Source organism: Barbus barbus (genome assembly GCF_936440315.1).
Source record: "Barbus barbus genome assembly, chromosome: 40".
In the NCBI taxonomy this organism is placed as follows: Eukaryota; Metazoa; Chordata; class Actinopteri; order Cypriniformes; family Cyprinidae; genus Barbus; species Barbus barbus.
Window position 1 is genome coordinate 15,470,680 of NC_136718.1, and position 20,013 is coordinate 15,490,692.

At 37.0% G+C, this 20,013-nt stretch overlaps 1 protein-coding gene across 6 annotated transcripts; it reads left to right on the top strand.

Annotated features, from left to right (window-relative positions):
• The first annotated feature begins 719 nt into the window (after positions 1-719).
• LOC306859744 (tyrosine-protein phosphatase non-receptor type 22-like) lies at positions 720-19,459 on the top strand. 6 transcript variants are annotated; one of them, XR_013783331.1, is made up of 28 exons: positions 720-1,196; positions 4,088-4,196; positions 6,793-6,869; positions 6,999-7,094; positions 7,230-7,268; positions 7,546-7,617; positions 8,514-8,573; positions 9,080-9,222; positions 9,779-9,845; positions 9,940-10,017; positions 10,101-10,181; positions 10,367-10,482; positions 12,245-12,816; positions 12,912-13,001; positions 13,727-13,798; positions 13,879-13,950; positions 14,042-14,169; positions 14,267-14,294; positions 14,397-14,477; positions 15,442-15,501; positions 15,629-15,691; positions 15,789-15,919; positions 16,135-16,162; positions 16,345-16,407; positions 16,512-16,648; positions 17,922-17,952; positions 18,061-18,162; positions 18,329-19,459. XR_013783331.1 is itself a non-coding variant. In XM_079400973.1 (28 exons), exons 1-28 carry the CDS (start codon positions 1,095-1,097, stop codon positions 18,388-18,390), a joined length of 2,733 nt encoding a protein of 910 aa, XP_079257099.1. In that variant the 5' UTR covers positions 720-1,094; the 3' UTR covers positions 18,391-19,459. The 6 variants fall into 6 exon arrangements, 4 of the variants coding, with proteins under 4 accessions (XP_079257099.1, XP_079257100.1, XP_079257101.1 ...); XM_079400973.1 differs by having other exon boundaries at positions 16,512-16,621; XM_079400974.1 differs by having other exon boundaries at positions 16,512-16,600; positions 18,329-19,261.
• Positions 19,460-20,013: the final 554 nt, after the last annotated feature.

Sequence of the window (20,013 nt, forward strand, 5' to 3'; positions counted from 1 at the left end):
TAATTAAGTAGCAAATTTGCATGTTCACGGTTCTCTGGCGTTGATTAGTGGTCACATGACATGCAAGTAAACATGATGTTATTTTAATATCATTTGTTTAAATTTGACATTTTTATAATTTATTTATTTGCTTTTCCTTAATCTCACAAACCCCCTGCAGTTCCTTTACAAACCCCAGTTTGGGAAATCGTGATGTAATGTAATGTTTAATGCACTTCATGTTGTCAGTAACCACGAATGGAATATTTTCTTTTTCTTCGCATTTTTATATCAACTTACTAAGATTATCCAATTATTTTAGATGACTTTTCACCTAACTTGTTGACACACACACACACACCTAAAATAATACATTTTAAATAGATACATCTCTTGGTGTGACAAATTCCTGTTTAAAAGTAATTAAGAATTATATAAGAATTACAAAATATGACATTTAAAAAAAAAAAAAAATGTAATTTAAGCATGTCACATTGCAATTGGGACAATTCTGTCACTGCCTGATATGTCAGGTCAAACACCTGAATACATTTATTCCAAGAGTCACACAAGTACAGTATCTTTCCCTGGTCTGACAACATTTACACATTCTCTAAATTCTAGTTCATCCACAACTGTTGAATGTCATCAAACTGGCTTGGCCGCTTTCAGCAATAAAACAAATGACTGACTGTCTCACTATTTTTTTTACATACAAGCGCATACCCACCCACAAAAGCTTCCTGTGTGGGGGTATGGGCTCGAAGACCTTGTGCTACAAAGTGTTGGACAGAAAGAAACAAGCAGGCAGAGAGAAAAAGAGAAGGCCACAGACAGACAACAAACGCATATGCAAAAAGGAAAAAAATGAGAGAAACTGAAGTGAGAGATGGAGGGCGGAGAGGGTCACAGTGATACTTCGAGTTGACCACAGAACCTGTGAAATGTTGCTGCCACTGCTTCCGTGACGCCACATCGCACAGTTCCTCAACTCAGCTACAGACCTACAAGAGACGCACACAGAGAGAAAGTGAAAGATGGACTCTTTTCAGAAGCCCACCGATCTCCACAATCTTTGACATGAGAGAGGAAGCTGCTGTGTCACACATCATGCCATGGACACCCAAGCCCACATTCTGAGGGACCTATTGGCCGAAATCGCCAGCAAGGAAGCAGGAGAGGAAGGGGCAGAGAACGGCTTTGCCGGAGAGTTTTTGGTAAGTTATTAACAAAATTTTTAAAAATGGCAGGGTTTCATTCGAGAAAAAGAACATGCGTTCTCAGATTCATGTCATGTGACAGCGCATAGGTTGCAAAAGATGCCCAACACACACCTGTATGAGGTAGCTGTATGCTAGGCTAAAACAAACCAGCTTTTTTTTTTTTTTACATTATAGGCAATGTTTGTGTGGCTATGTGAAACTTTGTAAATTAATGAACTGTGACTGTAAATATTAGCACTGCATGTGCCAAAAGTAAGCTAAAAATAAAACATGTTTGGGCAGTGAGTTGAGGCAATGGCTTAAATGTTTAAGCGTGGACTTCCTCTTTTTAACACGGTAACTCTTACTTTAGGCTTTTGTACAAGAAGTTTTACCCTTGTGTGGTTATTTATGACCAAACTAATTTATTATTGAAGCAATGGATGATTGTCTACAACAAGGGATTTTTGAACCCCAAAGTAGACATTTGTCTCACTTCTGCTTATATTTGTTTCCAAAATAACCTTCATATGCTATTCCCCTCAAATGTCAACTGTTAGATGTTGCATGTGAACAGTCAGGGTGACTGAGAGGAAGTTACCCATGACCCATCCTGAGCTGGCACTCGCTGACTCAAACTTAGCAATACAAAAGCAAAAAATGCAAAAATGCTCATTCACATAAGATGCTTATTATTATTATTATTTACATTTATTTACTTGCCAGACACTTTCATCCAAATCAGCTTACAGTGCACTCAGTGAAACAGGATGTCAGGCAGTGATGGATGGACTGTGGTTTTCGAATAACACTGTGGTGTCTCTCTGTATGTTGATAAGGACATTATATTTGAATAGAAGTACATAAGCTATTTCTTCACCTAAATTAATCCAATGCAAACTTTTTAAAAAGTATGTCTTATCAGTGTTCACTAGGAATTAAACTCATGGCATTGGTGTCGCTAGCACCGTGTTGTTCCTCTACATTAACGATAGTGGAGCAAATGTGTGCTTCTTAGAGTCTATAAAGTAGCATGGGGGGGGTATTTTTATATACAGTAAACAGTACATTCAGTAACAACAAATTCAAAAATTATATTTTAGCATTACAAAAAAAAAACTGTGACTAAAGAGCTTACATATACTGGTGGATTGGCCATTACAGAAACATACAAATATTTTGGTAATCACTAATACTGTTTGGGTAGCGGCTGATGTGGCACAAACCTTATTTACATTACATTTACATTTATTCATTTAGCTGACGCTTTTATCCAAAGCGACTTACAATTGCTATATATGTCTGGAGCAACTAGGGGTTAAGTGTCTTGCTCAGGGACACATTGGTGTCTCACAGTGGATTCGAACCCGGGTCTCTCACACCAAAGGCATGTGTCTTATCCACTGTGCCATCACCACCCACTACCCACCACTTATGGTGGTCTACTGAAATTGATAAGCACTGGACATAAACATACATATCTGTATGGGCTAGATATGAAACCGTTCCAGTTTCTAATATATTTTATGTATGTCTTTACTTCATATGACAGACATTTTGAATATGTAAATATGATGTATATTACATTAATGTATGGCTGTAAAGGAAAATATTAAGCAAATATATTTTAGGAAGTATATTTCGTGGTTATTTGGGGTCATTAGCATCAAAATGTTTTAAAACCTTGCTGTAAAAGAAGGTTACAACACTGGACATTCATGCAACCACCATCACTCCATTTTTAAGGCTTAAAAATGTATCACCAAGTTACATGTTACTCTTGTATCTATAACTAAAATGCCATCCTTGACGGCTTATCACATCTGTACACATGTGCTAAACCCCGAAGTACCAAACCGATTTAGGCCTGTCTTTGCCACTACAGCTTTATCCTGTCCTACAGAACAAAACATGCTCTTTAGTCCAGCCTGAACGCTACAGAGTGTCTTTTATAGTCATTAGCAGCTGCAAAGTGTTTAGTTTGTGTCTTTATTTTCCTAATGTGAAACCAGGCCATGAGGAAGACCTCGTAGGCACTGTCTGCTTTCTCAAACGCATGAAGTGGTCTCTTCCTACTCTACTTAAAAAAACACTTTCAAACATGCTGCTCTATTATCTGTCAAATCGCTGGCAAAAAAGACTCCTGCCAGAATAGTGATTCAAGTCGCTTACGAATGGAGTGTTTACAGGAAGAGAAACTGTCTATTTGGCAGGAACTGTCTATTAGGCATGGAAACCTAAGTTCACATTACACTAAGAACAGAACTAGTGGTCCTCAATGCTGGACTGCAATTTATGCCCACACAAGGGACATATGTAGAGAAATGTCCAGTCTCACTGTACAAAATTCTTGGACAAAACATGAGGGATTGCAAGGGATGGGCTGGTTCCTCATACGCAGTCCTGACTGTTTCGACTCAGAGAGCCCATGCAAATTACTCAGCTTGTTATATTTGCTCATTGCCTGTTGGGCTCACAAGGTAAGCTCAGCTGTGGTCGGAAAGTGTCTTGGTCTGATCAAGGTGCTTGTGCGCAGAAACACACACTCACACAGGAGAGCAATGGTACATCCCACATGCATATTGTGGCAGCAACACACACTCACGCATACACAGCCAGACTTATCTAGTTTTCACAGATCTTAACCACAGGGCTTCAAACTTTAGTCTGTTAGTCTCAGATCACAGTTGAGATGTAAAATATATGGCAAATAAGAGTTTTGAAACACACAAGGTTTTCTCATTCTGCTTTGTCTTTAAAATAATATCAGTATTAACATCTCTGCCCTGAACTTCTGGCTTAGACTATTTGCAATATAAGCAGAAAATAAAATGCCAAAATACTACAAACGTTTTTATTGCACAAAATGATACAAAATCATAACTGAATCTTATTGGTCAAAACAGAAACTAAAGAGACAGTCTACTAAATATCGTGCAGAGAAGACGTACCCCACCACAGCCGCGGACAAACAAGACAATGTGAAGAAGAACAGATACAAAGACATTGTTCCCTGTGAGTATTACATCTGACTATACACAGTACGGTATACCATAATATACTGTACCGTACCATTTTCGATGAAATATTATACACAATATAGAACACATACATACTGTACATATGGAAAGCTAATAGGCCTATCTGTATAGTAATGTCTGATAAACATGTTTAAAAAGCAGATTTACATTCACTGCAACAATATCCTGTTAAATTTAAGGAAAACAAAAACAACGCAGATATGATTACCAAAAATGTAGCTTAAAAATAAAATATTGGTGCATGTGTATATTTTGAGCGTAATATTGATACATAAATTGAGCGTAGCGTTAGTTCTGGCAGGTCACGTTAGTCAAGCTCGCGTCAGCTGACTCTCAGCTGATCCCCATCTACCTATAGGAATACGACACCTATCTAAGCATCCATATACAGTCAGGTCCATAAATATTGGGACATCGACACAATTCTAACATTTTTGGCTCTATACACCACCACAATGGATATCAAATGAAACGAACAAGATGTGCTTTAACTGCAGACTGTCAGCTTTAATTTGAGGGTATTTACATCCAAATCAGGTGAACGGTGTAGGAATTACAACAGTTTGCATATGTGCCTCCCACTTGTTAAGGGACCAAAAGTAATGGGACAATTGGCTTCTCAGTTGTTCCATGGCCAGGTGTGTGTTATTCCCTCATTATACCAATTACAATGAGCAGATAAAATGTCCAGAGTTCATTTCAAGTGTGCTATTTGCATTTGGAATCTGTTGCTGTCAACTGTCAAGATGAAATCCAAAGAGCTGTCACTATCAGTGAAGCAAGCCATCATTAGGCTGAAAAAACAAAACAACCCCATCAGAGAGATAGCAAAAACATTAGGCGTGGCCAAAACAACTGTTTGGAACATTCTTAAAAAGAAGGAACGCACCGGTGAACTCAGCAACACCAAAAGACCCGGAAGACCACGGAAAACAACTGTGGTGGATGACCGAAGAATTCTTTCCCTGGTGAAGAAAACACCCTTCACAACAGTTGGCCAGATCAAGAACACTCTCCAGGAGGTAGGTGTATGTGTGTCAAAGTCAACAATCAAGAGAATACTTCACCAGAGTGAATACAGAGGGTTCACCACAAGATGTAAACCATTGGTGAGCCTCAAAAACAGGAAGGCCAGATTAGAGCTTGCCAAACGACATCTAAAAAAGCCTTCACAGTTCTGGAACAACATACTATGGACAGATGAGACCAAGATCAACTTGTACTAGAGTGATGGGAAGAGAAGAGTATGGAGAAGGAAAGGAACTGCTCATGATCCTAAGCATACCACCTCATCAGTGAAGCATGGTGGTGGTAGTGTCATGGCGTGGGCATGTATGGCTGCCAGTGGAACTGGTTCTCTTGTATTTATTGATGATGTGACTGCTAACAAAAGCAGCAGGATGAATTATCGTTGCTCTCATCCATGCTAGGCTGCATGGATGCGCAGGGAGTTCTTGCCCAGAACAGAACCATACCGCCAATCCAAACTATATGCTAATTGTCAATCATCTTTGACGATAGTGTTCCTGACAGAACCGTACATTTCATTAAGTTAAAATACCAGTCTGCTTGAAGTACCAAAATCTGCTTATACTGTAAAATATACTGATAACTACCGTAATACAGGTGGCAAAATAGAAAACCATGATGAATCGTAAGTGGCTTGTCCATAATATATGGCTAATGCTTTCACATAAATGGTGCACAGAGTCATACACACAGAGACAAGACACCACCAGTGTAACACATAACACTACAACAATGCCATAAATATTAACCAAACAAAAGAAAATGTAACACAAACACCTTCATGCACTGATAACAAAAATAAGCAATTTTTTAAATGTAAAAGTACATTTATGTGAACAGCAGGACTTGTGGGAATGTCCTTGTACTGCTTTTTACTGCAAATTACACAATTCATAGTTGTTACGTGCCAAAACCATATATTTTACAGTTAAACAATTTAAAATTAACAGTTTTTTTTTTTTACATACAACTGAAAAAAAAAACTTCTGTCCTTTCACCATTTCTTAATCTCTTCCTGTTCTAGCTTGAACTATTCTGAACAGTGGTTAAAACTTTGTGTTGTTAGCACGTCTCACAGTATTACCTCCGCTTGCTGTTTTCCTCATTTGTAAGTTTCTTATAAAAGTGAGAAAATTGTCTGCTAAATGTATAAATGTAAATGTTTTTATGTTAGCATTTTAACAGTATTCTGTAAAAATGACAAGCATTTCATTCAGTGCTCTAAATCATAAAGATGTTCTCTAAATGTCTAGTCAACATCTGACAGGAAACATTGTAGAAGTGTATTGCAATAGAACAAACGCTCTAAAAACATCTAAATGAAAATGCGTACATGTACAGTATGTGTGCTGTCTGAGTATATTATACCATAAAATACTGCACTGTATCACACTAGACCATGCCACAGACAAACATGGATAGCAATGTAGAAGATTAACACAAGCTTTGTGAAAATAGCAGTTATATGAAAACCATGAAATGTGTTGATTGTGAAGATAACAAAATGTGCAAGAGATGTTGATGGCTGTATTTTCTCACAGTTGATCACAGCAGAGTAAAGCTCTCCCTCATCACATCCAAACATGACACAGATTACATCAATGCTAGTTTCATTAAGGTAAGGAAGCGTAGGCCTATATACATTTATACACAAAGAGAACTATACACTTATCAGATTAAACAAAACATGCTTAAACGATAACTGACAAAATCAGGAGGATTGCCATTTGTTCTGTATTTATTTCAGGGAGTGTTGGGCTCTAGGGTGTATATTGCCACACAAGGCCCGCTGCCAAACACTGTGCTTGACTTCTGGAGGATGCTGTGGGAATACAACGTACAGGTGAGAGCTTGATTATGTAGTGTACGACTGCTTCCTGTAGAAAACAGGTTAACCTGCTAGATGAGCTTGGGTCAGATCCAAGGAGAAATATACACACAATGAAATCTAAATGCCTCTAACTCTCTCTCTCTGCAGGTTATTGTGATGGTTTGCCGGGAGTTTGAAATGGGAAGGGTAAGTTGTAACTGAGTGTGTTATAGGGGAAATGTTGACAGTCACTGTGTTTAAAAGAAAACATTTTTATTAACCACATCCTTCTTGCCTCAGAATGGTGAGGCAATGCATCATGCATGACATTTTCTTCAACTTCTTTTTTTTTTATCTTGAGCTCCCACCCTTTCAAAACGTTTGATACGATTGCAGTGCTGCCATGCACTCAGCGTATACATTTTCACAACATAGACAGAAGGGAGCAGTTGAGATTGAATGCTGCTTTTCCTCTTTCTTTCAGAAAAAATGTGAGCGTTACTGGCCGGAGTTAAAGGATGGTGTGTTTGTGTGTGAGCCCTTTACCATATACTATGTGAGAAACACCTCTTCCCTCACTCACACCACACTTCCTGTCCTTTATTTTATTTGCACTCACACACACATGTTCAAGCCTGATTCTCAGTATTCATGTGGTATCTAAGACACAACATCTCGAAGCACTAAGTACGATACAAAAAAAGACATTGCGTTCTTCCACAAGGTCACTATGTTTTCTTAATATGTTGACATTTATAACAAACAAAAATGTTACAGACAAATTATCAGTACTGTCAGGATGCACAGATTATCAGTACTATATTGGTTACTGGTATCAGTCTATATTGAATATTTAATTGTGCCAGCTTATGTACCTTAATTTACCTTTGTCATTTTATAGGACTCATCTGCATTAAGAAACGTTGGTTATGATATGAAGTAATTTTTCGTGTAGGTATATAACGTGTTTCACCCGTATTATGAATTAGGGTTAAAGAAATGTCTATAAACTTATCGGATAATGTCCTGGCAGAAAATTACCAGTAACTTTTCGTTTTTTTAGTGTAAAGTTTATCTTTAAAACCCTAATGTGATAAAACTTCTAAATGTAATCTTTAGCAAATCTCAAAAATGAATATCGTTGTTGTTTCATATTGTAATTTATCATTTTGAGCTGCATGCTTAAATTCACTTGTAGCACTTAAAATTTTTTATTTTTATTTTATTATTTATTTAGACAAAATAGTTATGAGCTTATTGTGTCAACCAGAATTTTATATTGGTGCATCCCTTAAAAACAATAATATCATATTTAAGGGTTGTATATTCTGCATCTTTTATCACTAGCTTAGATCTTTAATCAGTTTTCACTATTGAATAATATTAGCCAAAATATTATCTGCAAATTACTGATCCAATAAGCATTCCATGCACATGTTTGATTTTGTCTAGGAGTCTGATGAGAATAAGGGAGAATATTTGACACGGACGCTGAAGGTGACATTTAAACAAGTAAGTAAAATTTCTTGGATCTTAACCTCACCGCACTGAATAATATTCAAAGCTTACCCTTTATACAAAAAGATTGTACATTTCAATGATTGTATTACTTTTCCCCCGTGCTTTTAAAATAAAACCATTTAAAAAAATGTTTTTTCCCAATGTCCTGATTAATTGTTTGCCAATAAACATCTGCTTTATAAACTGATCGCTGGATGTGTTCACACTTCAGTCAAGTTCAATGAGTTTTAAAAATACTGCTTTAGTGTTATGTTGTGGTGACCTATGACTCGTCCATGCATGTTTTTTTTTCAGTAAAAGTATTCAGTATTCAGGTTTAATAGTCAAAAAGACTGTGCAGACATTGTAGTGGAACAAACATAAAGACAGACAGGTGCTGACATTTCTGCAGATGATTTGTAGTGATGAAAGAAAACCACCAAATGTGGTGGTTTAATGACAAGAAACCAGGTTACCAGAAAAAAACAAACAATCTATATTACACCGGTTATTTCCAGGTGTCTCGAACACTGAAGCAGCTGCACTATGTGAACTGGCCGGATCACGGAGTACCCGACTCCATTCCTGCCATCCTGGAGCTGCTGCAGGACATGCGGATTTACCAGGCTCATGATGACATTCCCATCTGTATTCACTGCAGGTAAACACCTGTATCTGCTGGGATTGACTGTTAGGATTGATTTTGCAATGACTGCATTTGAGAGTAAATCAGATAAGTCTGAGGTTATATTGTGGCCATGGTGGAAATTTTGGTGGAAATGAACGCAAGATACTGATACAAACAGGTTGTTTGTAACGGTAACCATGGAAGATGCCCACCTTCAACTTTTAAACAGAAAATGTGTAGGTGGTGGACCAACAACAAGCAAATACCCCAACAAGCATCTGCACTGAGTTACAATGACTTTACATAACAAACAAAAACAAGTGGATATTCGTTTTTAGATTAGCTAAAGATTACATTCAACAGTGTTATTACATTATTAGTGTTGTAAAGATTAACTTTAACTTTTAAACGTTTTCCCACACAGAATATTCTGAGCACCTTATAGGCAGCTCATTGACTTTATCGCTCCACAGCAGCGTTATGTAGCAAACTGCAACTCAAAGGACAATTAATCTAAGTTGCTCAAAAGTGAGAAGAGAGAATTGCGTTTTCCCTGTGGCTCATTCTCTTGAAACTCTTGAATTTGCAGTGCTGGCTGTGGAAGAACAGGTGCATTGTGTGCCATTGACTTTACCTGGAATCTACTGAAGAGACAGGTAAGAGTTCAAAACATTTTACTGAAGCTTTCATTATACTGACAAAATATCATCTATATTCCACAAGGTGCTGATCTTATTTTCTCTTGTTTAGATTATACCAGCGGATTTCAGTATCTTTGAACTGGTAAAGGACATGCGCACACAGAGGCCCTCTGTGGTTCAGACTAAGGTAACCAACTTAGTTTCTCCTTAAATTTCCAGAACCAATAAAAAGTCTCCATTTTACCTAATGATAATTTCTTCTCCCGCTAGGAACAATATGAACTAGTATACAGGACCATCAAATTGCTGTTTGAGAGATATCTGGCAGCAATGGATGAATCAAACAGAGAGGTTAGATATACCATCATTATTACTCACTCTTTATTTCCCTAAATAAATAAATACATAATTTTATTTATGGTTTTTGCTTTACAGTTAGGACACATTATACAACATAGTCAGAGCAATTTATATGGCATGTAACCTTTTTATTTTTTGCATTGTTCAATGAACAATTTAATTTGATCATCAATCAGGTCCCAGCATCCTCTTCTCCTGTCACCTTAAGTAGTGGGAGTGAGCTCTCGGATTTCAGCGACTCTGAATCAGAGACTGGGACATACTTCAGAGCATTGCTTCGAACTGAGCACAGGTATTAGGGAATATCTATCTTTAATACAATACAGATTTTAAAGGAATAGTTCACCCAAAAATAAACATTCTTTCATCATTTATTTACCCTCCTGCAGGTGAATAAATGTACCTTTTTGGTTGAACTATCACTTTAAAGCTGATGTGTGTAACTTCAGCTCCAATAACATCACTAAAGATAATAATAATAATAATGGGCCTGTCCCAATACCCACATTTGCAGTCTTTGCACTTGAACACTTGCCAACTAACATGACGTATTTCCTGTATTTGACCCAAGTGGTCAAGTGGGTGTGAACAAGTATGTGTAGAACTTGTGTGTGACTTTTGGTGACTCTAATCAAAGGGATAGTTCACCCAAAAATTTAAATGACACTATGATTTACTCACCCTCAAGCCATAGGTGTATATGACTTTCTTGTTTCAGACAAATGCAATTTGAGTTATATCACAAAATGTCTTGGGTCTTCCAAGCTTTATAATGGCAGGGAACAGTGGCTAAGATTTTTAAGTTCAAAAAAAGTGCAACCATCCATCATAAAAAGTGCTCTGGGAACACTTCATTTGAGATTACGGTTTATAAACTTTGAAATATGGATATTTTTCTTACACAAGCACATTGCTTCATTCCAGAATGCCTTTATTAACTTCAAAAAATTGCTTCAAAATCTCGACCACCATTCACTGTTATTATAAAGTTTGGAAGACCCAGGACATTTTTTTTATATAAGTCTGATTGTATTCGTCTGAAAGAAGTCATATACTGTCAAGGTCAGCAGGGAGGGACCCAAATGCAATGTGAGTGAATCAAATAAAAGTTCAGGGATGCACAGGGGTGAACAATCTTGAAACAACTCCAACCAGCAGGAAGAGAACTATGCCTCCAGAGGTAGATGGTCTGGAGAACAGTCCCAGTCGGTGACCAAGCCAGGCAGAATAATGGGGAGAAGGCCAGAGCAGAGAACAGTAGAGGGTGCAATCAGAGTGAAGGGACTGAAAGCAGAGATAGATTCACAGCACCAGGCTTGGTTGGCAGACTGCCTTGGGGAACCGACAGGCAGGGAGTCTCAGGCTGGTAGAGCAGGACTGCACGCGAAAATTTCGGACTCTGTGTGTGCAATGGCCTTGAGTCTGAAATTTTCGCACCTTAAAGGCCATTGCACACTGAGTCCAAAATTTTTGCATGCCTTTTTCTGTTTTTTCATATTCCTCATCCTTCCCTATCAAAATGAATACTATACGGATGTGAAAACGCAGAAAATCGAACCTGATCTGAATTGACCTTAATCCTTGAATTGTTTCATGTCAAAGGGAAATTTCACACTTGGCTGGTTTGGTTTGATTAAAACGTTTGATTGCTCTGTTAGTGTGGTTCATTTGAAAAAGTATGAATGCTGCCATACGAACCTTGATACACACCAAACAAGAGTAGGCCTTACTGAGACTTCCTGAAAAGGTGTGCCTTGGTGCACTTCCAAACAAACTCTGGTGCAGTTTCACTGAAATATGATCGGAACACGGACCAAATAAATAAACAAACCTAAACAAACCAAGAACAAGATGTGTATCCTTATGCCTTTTATGTTGTATCTTTGGGTTCAGTTTAAAAAAAAAATGACAGCATGAATGCTAAGCAAACTAGGACTAAATGTATAATTTTTGTTTTTGGTCCAGACCAGAACCAAGAGAAACAAAAGTTTCTACGATTGCGACGGTGTTTGTGACATTCCTGATCATAACAAAATCTTTCACTGTTTTGATAGGAATAATGAGATGGTCCCTATAAATGAATTCAATCACATCACACACAATGTCACTTCTTGGCCACAGCCTCATTCAGAACCATTCAGTCAAGAGGTCATCTCCACAAAACTCAATTCTGCAGACATGCTCAGTACAATGAGTGAATGGACCCAGATTACAGATCAGAGGTCATTCATAGCAGCAACTCCTCAAACTGACTTTACAAGCTCTGTATCTCAAAGAACTGAGCCATCCACCAGCTTTAACACTGATCTCACCCATGCTGCATGCTCAAACTATCCCATCAGCCTATTACAGGAACCGAGGCCAAGTAAGAAGCATCTGGAGTGTGCAGAAAACCAAGATGTCAGTCCTGCTGCCACAGACCACAACCCTATCATCCCCAGCACAGTGTGCTACACTGTGGAAGATCCTTATTTTGGTCCTGAGTCTCCACCAGTTAGCGACAATCACAGTCTTATGGACTCTGTAATTCATGAAGCACGGATGGAGAACCCCTCTTTCACAATACCTAGTTTAACGCTTAATAATCAGCTGTTAGAACTGCCAAAACATGACTGCAATGACAAAGGTATGAAAACTTATGGCTATTTTAGCAATTGATTTCTTAAAACTATTAATGATGAATCACTTATGATAATTTCCTGTGTTATAATTTGTATAAAGGTGCAAATAAACCTTCATCTGATGAAGACACTCCTCCTCCTTTGCCAGAGCGAACCCCAGAGTCATTTATACTGGCAGATGAAATTAATGGTTAGTCCAACTTAAGGTCTAAATGTCTATCCTCCCCATGCTATTTTAGTTGTATTTTATATACATTACTATTATATTAATTTATTAATATCTCGAATTGACTTTTATTTTTATATTTCAGTTTTCATTTTTATATTAGTTGAATAGCTGCATATATTATGTGCTCTTGTCATTTTTATTAGATCTCATTTTTAATGTTTCTGTTTAGCTTTAATTTATTTTATTTCAGTTTTAGCTTTTACTCAATCATATATAATGCATCATTAAGGTATTCATAATGAATTTAAATGCATTTAATCTTTACATACATAATTGTAAACAAAATTATAATATTTGCAGATTCCACTGTTTATCATGCGTTTTAATGCATCATACTTTCTAAAAGTCTTAAAATTATGTTTTATAACTGTGGTTACAATTATATATGAAATCATGCATCATGCAATGCATTATATAGGCTTCATGGAAAGTGTTATCGAAATTTTAGCACTTATTTCTAATATTTAAATCTGTTATTTTAACTTTATTTCAGTCACTGAAAATCGTTTAAATAATAGATTTGTGTTTATTTATTAGTTATAGTAACAATAACAACACTGATTCTCACTTACATAAACTGACATTTCAAGCCATACAGCATATACAAATTAGTCCAGTACATTTTCTATTAACTTAAAGCAAAAGATTTTTTAAATCTATATCACAATATATGGTCTTATTTCCAGATATCAGTGAAAACACTGAGATGTTGACATTGGTGATCCCAACCAGCTCAGAATCTGAGAGCATCAATAAAGGTGAATATTATGCACACTTGAAAATCTGTGTATAGATTTGATGGACATCACCTGTAAATGTTCCCGTTTTCTCTAAAAAGACAGCCCCCCTTCACCTGTGCCCGCACTGCCTGAGAGAACTCCAGAGTCTTTTGAAATGGCCACAGATGAGGGTATGACAATGATGGGCAGGGATGAATCTATAACAAATTTCATGTCCTTACTTCTTTGTACCTTATCAAACTGTAATCTAATTTTCAACAGATTTGGTACAAAACATAACACAGGAAAAGCCACAGGATATTGTAATGAGAGTTGGGAAATCACTAGAATGGTCTGGGCAATCAAATGAAGCTCAGATAGACATGAAACAATCTTGGTCCAGAAGCAAGGTGAGAGGACGCAGTCTAATGAATCATATCGGCATATTAATAGAACACACCAATCTAAACAATGTAATCATAAATAAAATTATTTTCTTTATTTCAGAGCTTAAAACTTAGAATGTCACTTCCTGGTAAGTCAGTCATATATATTTAAGATTTCAACGTCATAGATAAGTAGAGCAAGATATTACTTTTGGCAACAATGTTGACTTCCTCTCTTTTTTTTTTTTTAGCTGCAGCATCATATGCTCCATTCTGCCCTATTTCGATCACAAGTCACAGTCCTCCTCCCCTACTGTACAAACAACCTCAGGGTAAGACTTAGCAGGAATAGTGTATAGTACAATTTTAACTTTGAATATATTCTGCAGAAACTCACAGTTATATACTGGTGTTAAAGCTAGGTGACTATTTACACATGCATATTTGAGGAAATTTTCAAATGCGCCTACTTTCAACAGTGGCTACAAAAATGCAAACAAAATATCATAAAAATCTAGAATTTTGGGAGTCGATTCACTTGTGAAAGGAAGCTAGGCGACGAAACCTTATGTACAACATTAATAAACAAGTCAAAACATTGTTTTGAGCTGAATGCTAGCTGTGGTTGCTCAAAATGAATACATATTTCATGATTAATGACTGTTCTTGTGTTCACTTACCTCTTGTTTCAATTATTGTTTAGCCGCGTTTGTATAGAAGCATGTTGTGATCTGAGCACATCTTTTTGGTGGACTTACCTAGACACTTATTGGTTGCCACCTACTGGTAATAATATAACTGACAGAAAAAGTCACCAAATTAATCAGTAAACGAATCCAAACGAGTCTTTTTTATTGAATAACATTCACAAGAATGCAATTGTTTTCCAGCGTGGATTCGTCTTCAGTTTTACAATCCTAAAGCCTCGTTCTGGATGAATTCATACTTCCTGGGATCCCAGATCTCTGCAGAATAATTTTTGGTTGCAAATTGTATATTTTAATTTTAGTCTCAGGTCTAAAGTTTTGGTTATCAAGTTATCAATCTAAAACGGATTGACAGAAACATTTAAAGCATCAAATATATCCACACATAGGCTAATTCATAATTGATTCTTATGACATTTTAAATGTATAGAAATTCAAGTGGCTTAAAGGTTTGTGGCAACACAGAGGATACATGTTTGTAACTTCCTTTCCATACTATATACTTGTTCTAAAACAACTAGGAGTTTAAGGAAGTTCTGTCAGTGTCATTCTGGTTGATTGTTTTAATATAAACTATGTTTTCATTTAGAATCTCTACTACACATCCCAACACCACGTGAGCAGGCATTGAACTCAGTTCCTGGGACAGGTACTGTGTATCACATACTGTCCAGTGTAACCGTTCAATTTACAGTCTTCAGCATACAACATATTTGCGCTGATTCAATAATAGTCTACGCAACTCACACTAAGTTTTGTGGTTTTGTTTCATAAAGAAAGTGTAACTCCACCACTTCCTGAAAGAACTCCAGAATCTTTCATTTTTCACGCGGAGAAAGGTGCAGTACACAGAACTTACAGTATACTGAAAATCGTGACCTACATTTACTAACAAAACTGAGAAATCTTTTAATTTTATTTTATTTTTTGTTAAAGTGGCCGACAGCAGCGTCCCCTGTCAGCCAGCTGAGGCAGAGCAGCAGAGACTGAGACTGGGCACCTCTTCTGAATGGTCAGGCAGCTCCCAGCCCAGATCATTCCTGGATCATTCTTGGAGCCGAAGCAAGGTTTCGTTGCATTTACCTTTATACTATTACTACATACTTTATACTCACTATATACTAAAAGCTAATTTTGGCAACGTTTAGGAGTAAAGCATATAGACATGGACTAGAAGAAACAAACCTCTAATTTAATTTAAACAGAAATGCTGGGTTATGATTTTCCAGTTGTATGATCAATGCTTGACTCATTCTTGCCAAAATGTGTCATTTTCTAACAGAGCGTCAGGGCAAAAAGTTCAAAACAAGGTAGGCAGGTGTTTCCATTGTGTCCTCCTATACCCTCCTCACTAGTGTCATTACATCATAACATGTACAAGCAAATTTGCCCTCTCGAGTGCACTGAAGTGTAGTGTTTGTTTCTGCGCGACAGATAAAGAGGCCGCACTATTATTGGATCTATGTGTGCACAGCTGTGTTTAATTTTACAGAGTCTCTGTCTGTGGCTCCGCTGACTCTGCCTGTCCCTGTAACCATAGCAACTGGAGGCCGAGGTGAGTGACAGCATGAATCCCTTAACGGTGATTGATGTCAGTTCATGAAACTGCATAAGCATTACTGCATGACCTTAGTTTACCTTGCCCTGTGGCTAATACAGTAGAGCACCAGACGGCACCCAGTGGCCAGCCGGCAGCAATGGGACCAACAGAGAACCAGTCGAACAAGGGGGGAGAGAAAACTTCACTGGTCAGCAAAGCCAGGACCAAGGTTCACCTTCTAAAGTTTCTGTAATTGGTACATGTAAAGTGCATGGCATAATAAGCATGTAAAATTTAGGTTACTGATTATACAAATTTATTTTGTATTATATGTTTCCCTCTGAACCCACATACTGAAAATAACCTGCCTTTAATGCACTTTAAAGGGGCTGTTCACACACAGCGTGTTGTTGTATTCCATTGCACAGCTTTCCATTGTTTTGTTTTTTTCAAACGCCATGTCAAGTTAAGGAAGCTTAACTTTTTAAAACATGCACCCTATCTCGCATTTTTAAACACCAAAACTGATTAGAGGCAGAACACATAGAACACGTTTTTGCATTCAACCACGCTTACTAAGCAGACATGGTTGTGCGCTCATATCTTTTGCCTTTTGCAGTGTCTCATGCATGGCATTCTAAAAACGTTGAGCTGAAGTTAAAAGAAGTTCCTGCATTCTTTTCTATTCTGCATTTCGCATTTTTAAATGGCAGAATGACTTAAGGGCTGTTCACACAGAACATAGTTTTAAATTCCACTGTGCTGCTTCTCCATCATCTTTATATGTACACATGTGCTAGGTGGGTTTAATGTGTAACTGAAGTTAAAAGAAGTTTAACTTTTAAATAACATGTCTTAAGACAGTTTTCTCACTGTAAAAAACACATTCTGTGTGAATGGCCCCAAATGGCTTTTCACACAGAACATGTTTTTACATCCCACTGCATAGGTTTTCAATGTAGGAGTGCTAGACAGATGTTTTTGACCATTCTCCCATGTCCCATGTGCCTCGTGCATGAGCATTTAAGATGCCATGTCAAATAAAAGAAATACTTTGGTGCCGATGGCCTCGTGTGCAGTGCACCAACATGTAGCGCTGTTGCGCTTCGGCCGTTCCGAGTTCGAGTCCCAGCTTGTGGACCTTTCCCAATCCCATCCCCCTCTCTCCCTGTCCCACTTCACTTCCTGTCCACCTACTGTCCTAAATCTAAAGGCATACAAAGTCAAAAATAAATCTTAAAAAAAGAAAAAATTAAATACAAACAAAAAAACACTACTGTGCTACAACTCACTAAATAGACTTGATTGTTTGATTGTTGTGCTTGCATCTTTTGCTGCATCTCCCGCAAAACGTTTTTTTAAAAACACACCTCAATACCTTATTATTTTTTCATTCCACTACCCTGCCTTTGATATTTTTCAGTGTAAAATCACATCTATGTGAATGGTCTCTCTCATGTGAACAGTCTCTGTTGCTTTGGATAAAAGCAAATATTATAAATCTCAATATGTATTTTCTTTTCTTACAGAGTATTAGGTTTTTGAAAGGAAAACAGAAGAGTATGTATTATAACCACTTACTACTAACTCTATTAAAATAAACATGTAAGTCAAAGGACAAATAAGTAGCTGTGTGTGGCTTGAATATCATGTAACTGTCATTTGCAGCAAAAACGGCCCCACCTCCAATCCCACCCCCAGCCCCACCTTCAGGCCAGTCTCCAGCCCCGCCTCAGTCTGCTCCACCACCCACTGTTGGATTCTTTTTTTGTAAGATATTGCCCCCTTTATTATTTAATATTAATACTTTTAAATACAGTACGATTCCAAACTGATGTTCTGAGAGTTTAAAAGCTGCCACAAGATGGAGCTATTCTTCAGTTCTTGTTGATTCCTGGCCTGTACATGACATAGTGACCCTTTTCTTACTCCACAGCTTTTGGATCTCGTTTTGGAAAGCCAAAAGGCCCACGAAATAAGCCAGGAACATGGGTGTAGTTCATGCTGAAGGCGAAAACAGCCTCACAGGACAGTTCAAAAGAGGATTTACTGAGCAAAGTAAAGTTTCTTTCGCCGTGTTTTTTGAAGGATAGAAGCACAACAACTGACCTCACTCAATAGATGGACATATATAAAGATTGGGCTTTTGTAAATGGCTTGAAGGTACTGTAAAGGTATTATGCAAGCAAATTGCCTCTTTAGACTTTAAATACTGAAGCGTGTTGCAACTTTATGCAACTAAAATGTATATAAAATGATTACAAATGTGGAACTAAAGACAAGATAATAAAGGGGGATGAATGTACTGAAAAGTAGACACTTCTGTAATTGCATAGGTAACATTTTAATGTATTTTATAATATATAGCAGTGCAGGCAACCATGGTCAATCATGCTTTTCTATGTCACATAATGCTGGACTTAGTAACTGCGCATTTGGTGTCATGTCTATCTGAAAGGGATGAAAATGACAGAAGATTGGGAATATCTATTGTCAAGTTTGTTTTGTGTCAGCATTCACTCTGCCTTTTCTTATTTGTATATTTTCAATTTCTGATGCAGTGAAACGCTTGGTACACTCATAAAATTGTTTATTTAAAAAAATACAGAAAAAAAGTCTATGCATTCCATTGCATTTTTACACAATTGAAAAGATCCACATGACAGTTCTATTAAATGTAACTTAGCATTTACAAAACATTACTTTGACTATGTTCATAATTGACCATCTAATTAGTCCTTAAAAATCAATGAAATCGAAAACCTTTATACAAATATCAAACAGAGCAACTAATGAATCGAACACACAGAGCATGCCTTGATCCCTAAGTGGATTTTTCCTATATTACAAACGACCATCAAAACCTGATCAACACAAAAAAAGAAGACTAGCTGCCAAAATTCAGGAGAAACATAGAACACTAAACATGTTTATTACAATATAACATGGAACCGTAAGGTATAAAAGCATAATTGTGTGATGCTGAGCAGAAAACATGTCTGAAACTGTATATATGGGAAGATTCATCTTAATGGATTAGTGTTAAGGACACCAATAAAGACATCTTAAAAAAGAAATTTAAGTACTCTTTGAGTGAAAGAATGAAATTATCTTTTCTTACATTAGGCAAAACTATTAATCTGCAGAACCTGTAAATGAGGAAATGCTATTGAATAGTATAGTGAAAATTATTTTTGTTTAGGCTTTCACACCTGCCTATATAATCCTAACCCTAATTTAAAAACACTGGGAAATATAGGAAGCAGATTTGATTCTTATTGCACGATTTTGAATTCTCTATAGGTCGTTTACCACCAATTTTTCTTTATTTTGTTGGCTGTGGTGGCCAATAAAACTGTCTCCTTTAGTTGCTTTTGGATAAGTAGAATTTGTATCACAGAGTAAGCATGATTTTTTTTAATGATAATACATACCCAATCTTTACTTATTGCCAGACTTTATGAAATTCCATCACAATTAATGCTTTGTACAACTTGAATAACATCAATTAGCTTAATAGCAGACAATTAAAGACTCAATAAAAGGCACTCATTTATAGAGGATGCATTTGATTAGGGAAAGCCATTAGATCATTTTGTTGAAACCATAATCAATGTAGAC

Coding starts and splice junctions, on each gene's coding strand:
- LOC306859744 (XM_079400973.1), top strand. CDS start 1,095: ATGGACACCCAAGCCCACATTCTGAGGGACCTATTGGCCGAAATCGCC. Junction 8,574..9,079: donor TGAAGGTGACATTTAAACAA/GTAAGTAAAATT, acceptor GGTTATTTCCAG/GTGTCTCGAACACTGAAGCA. Junction 13,951..14,041: donor TGAAATGGCCACAGATGAGG/GTATGACAATGA, acceptor AATTTTCAACAG/ATTTGGTACAAAACATAACA.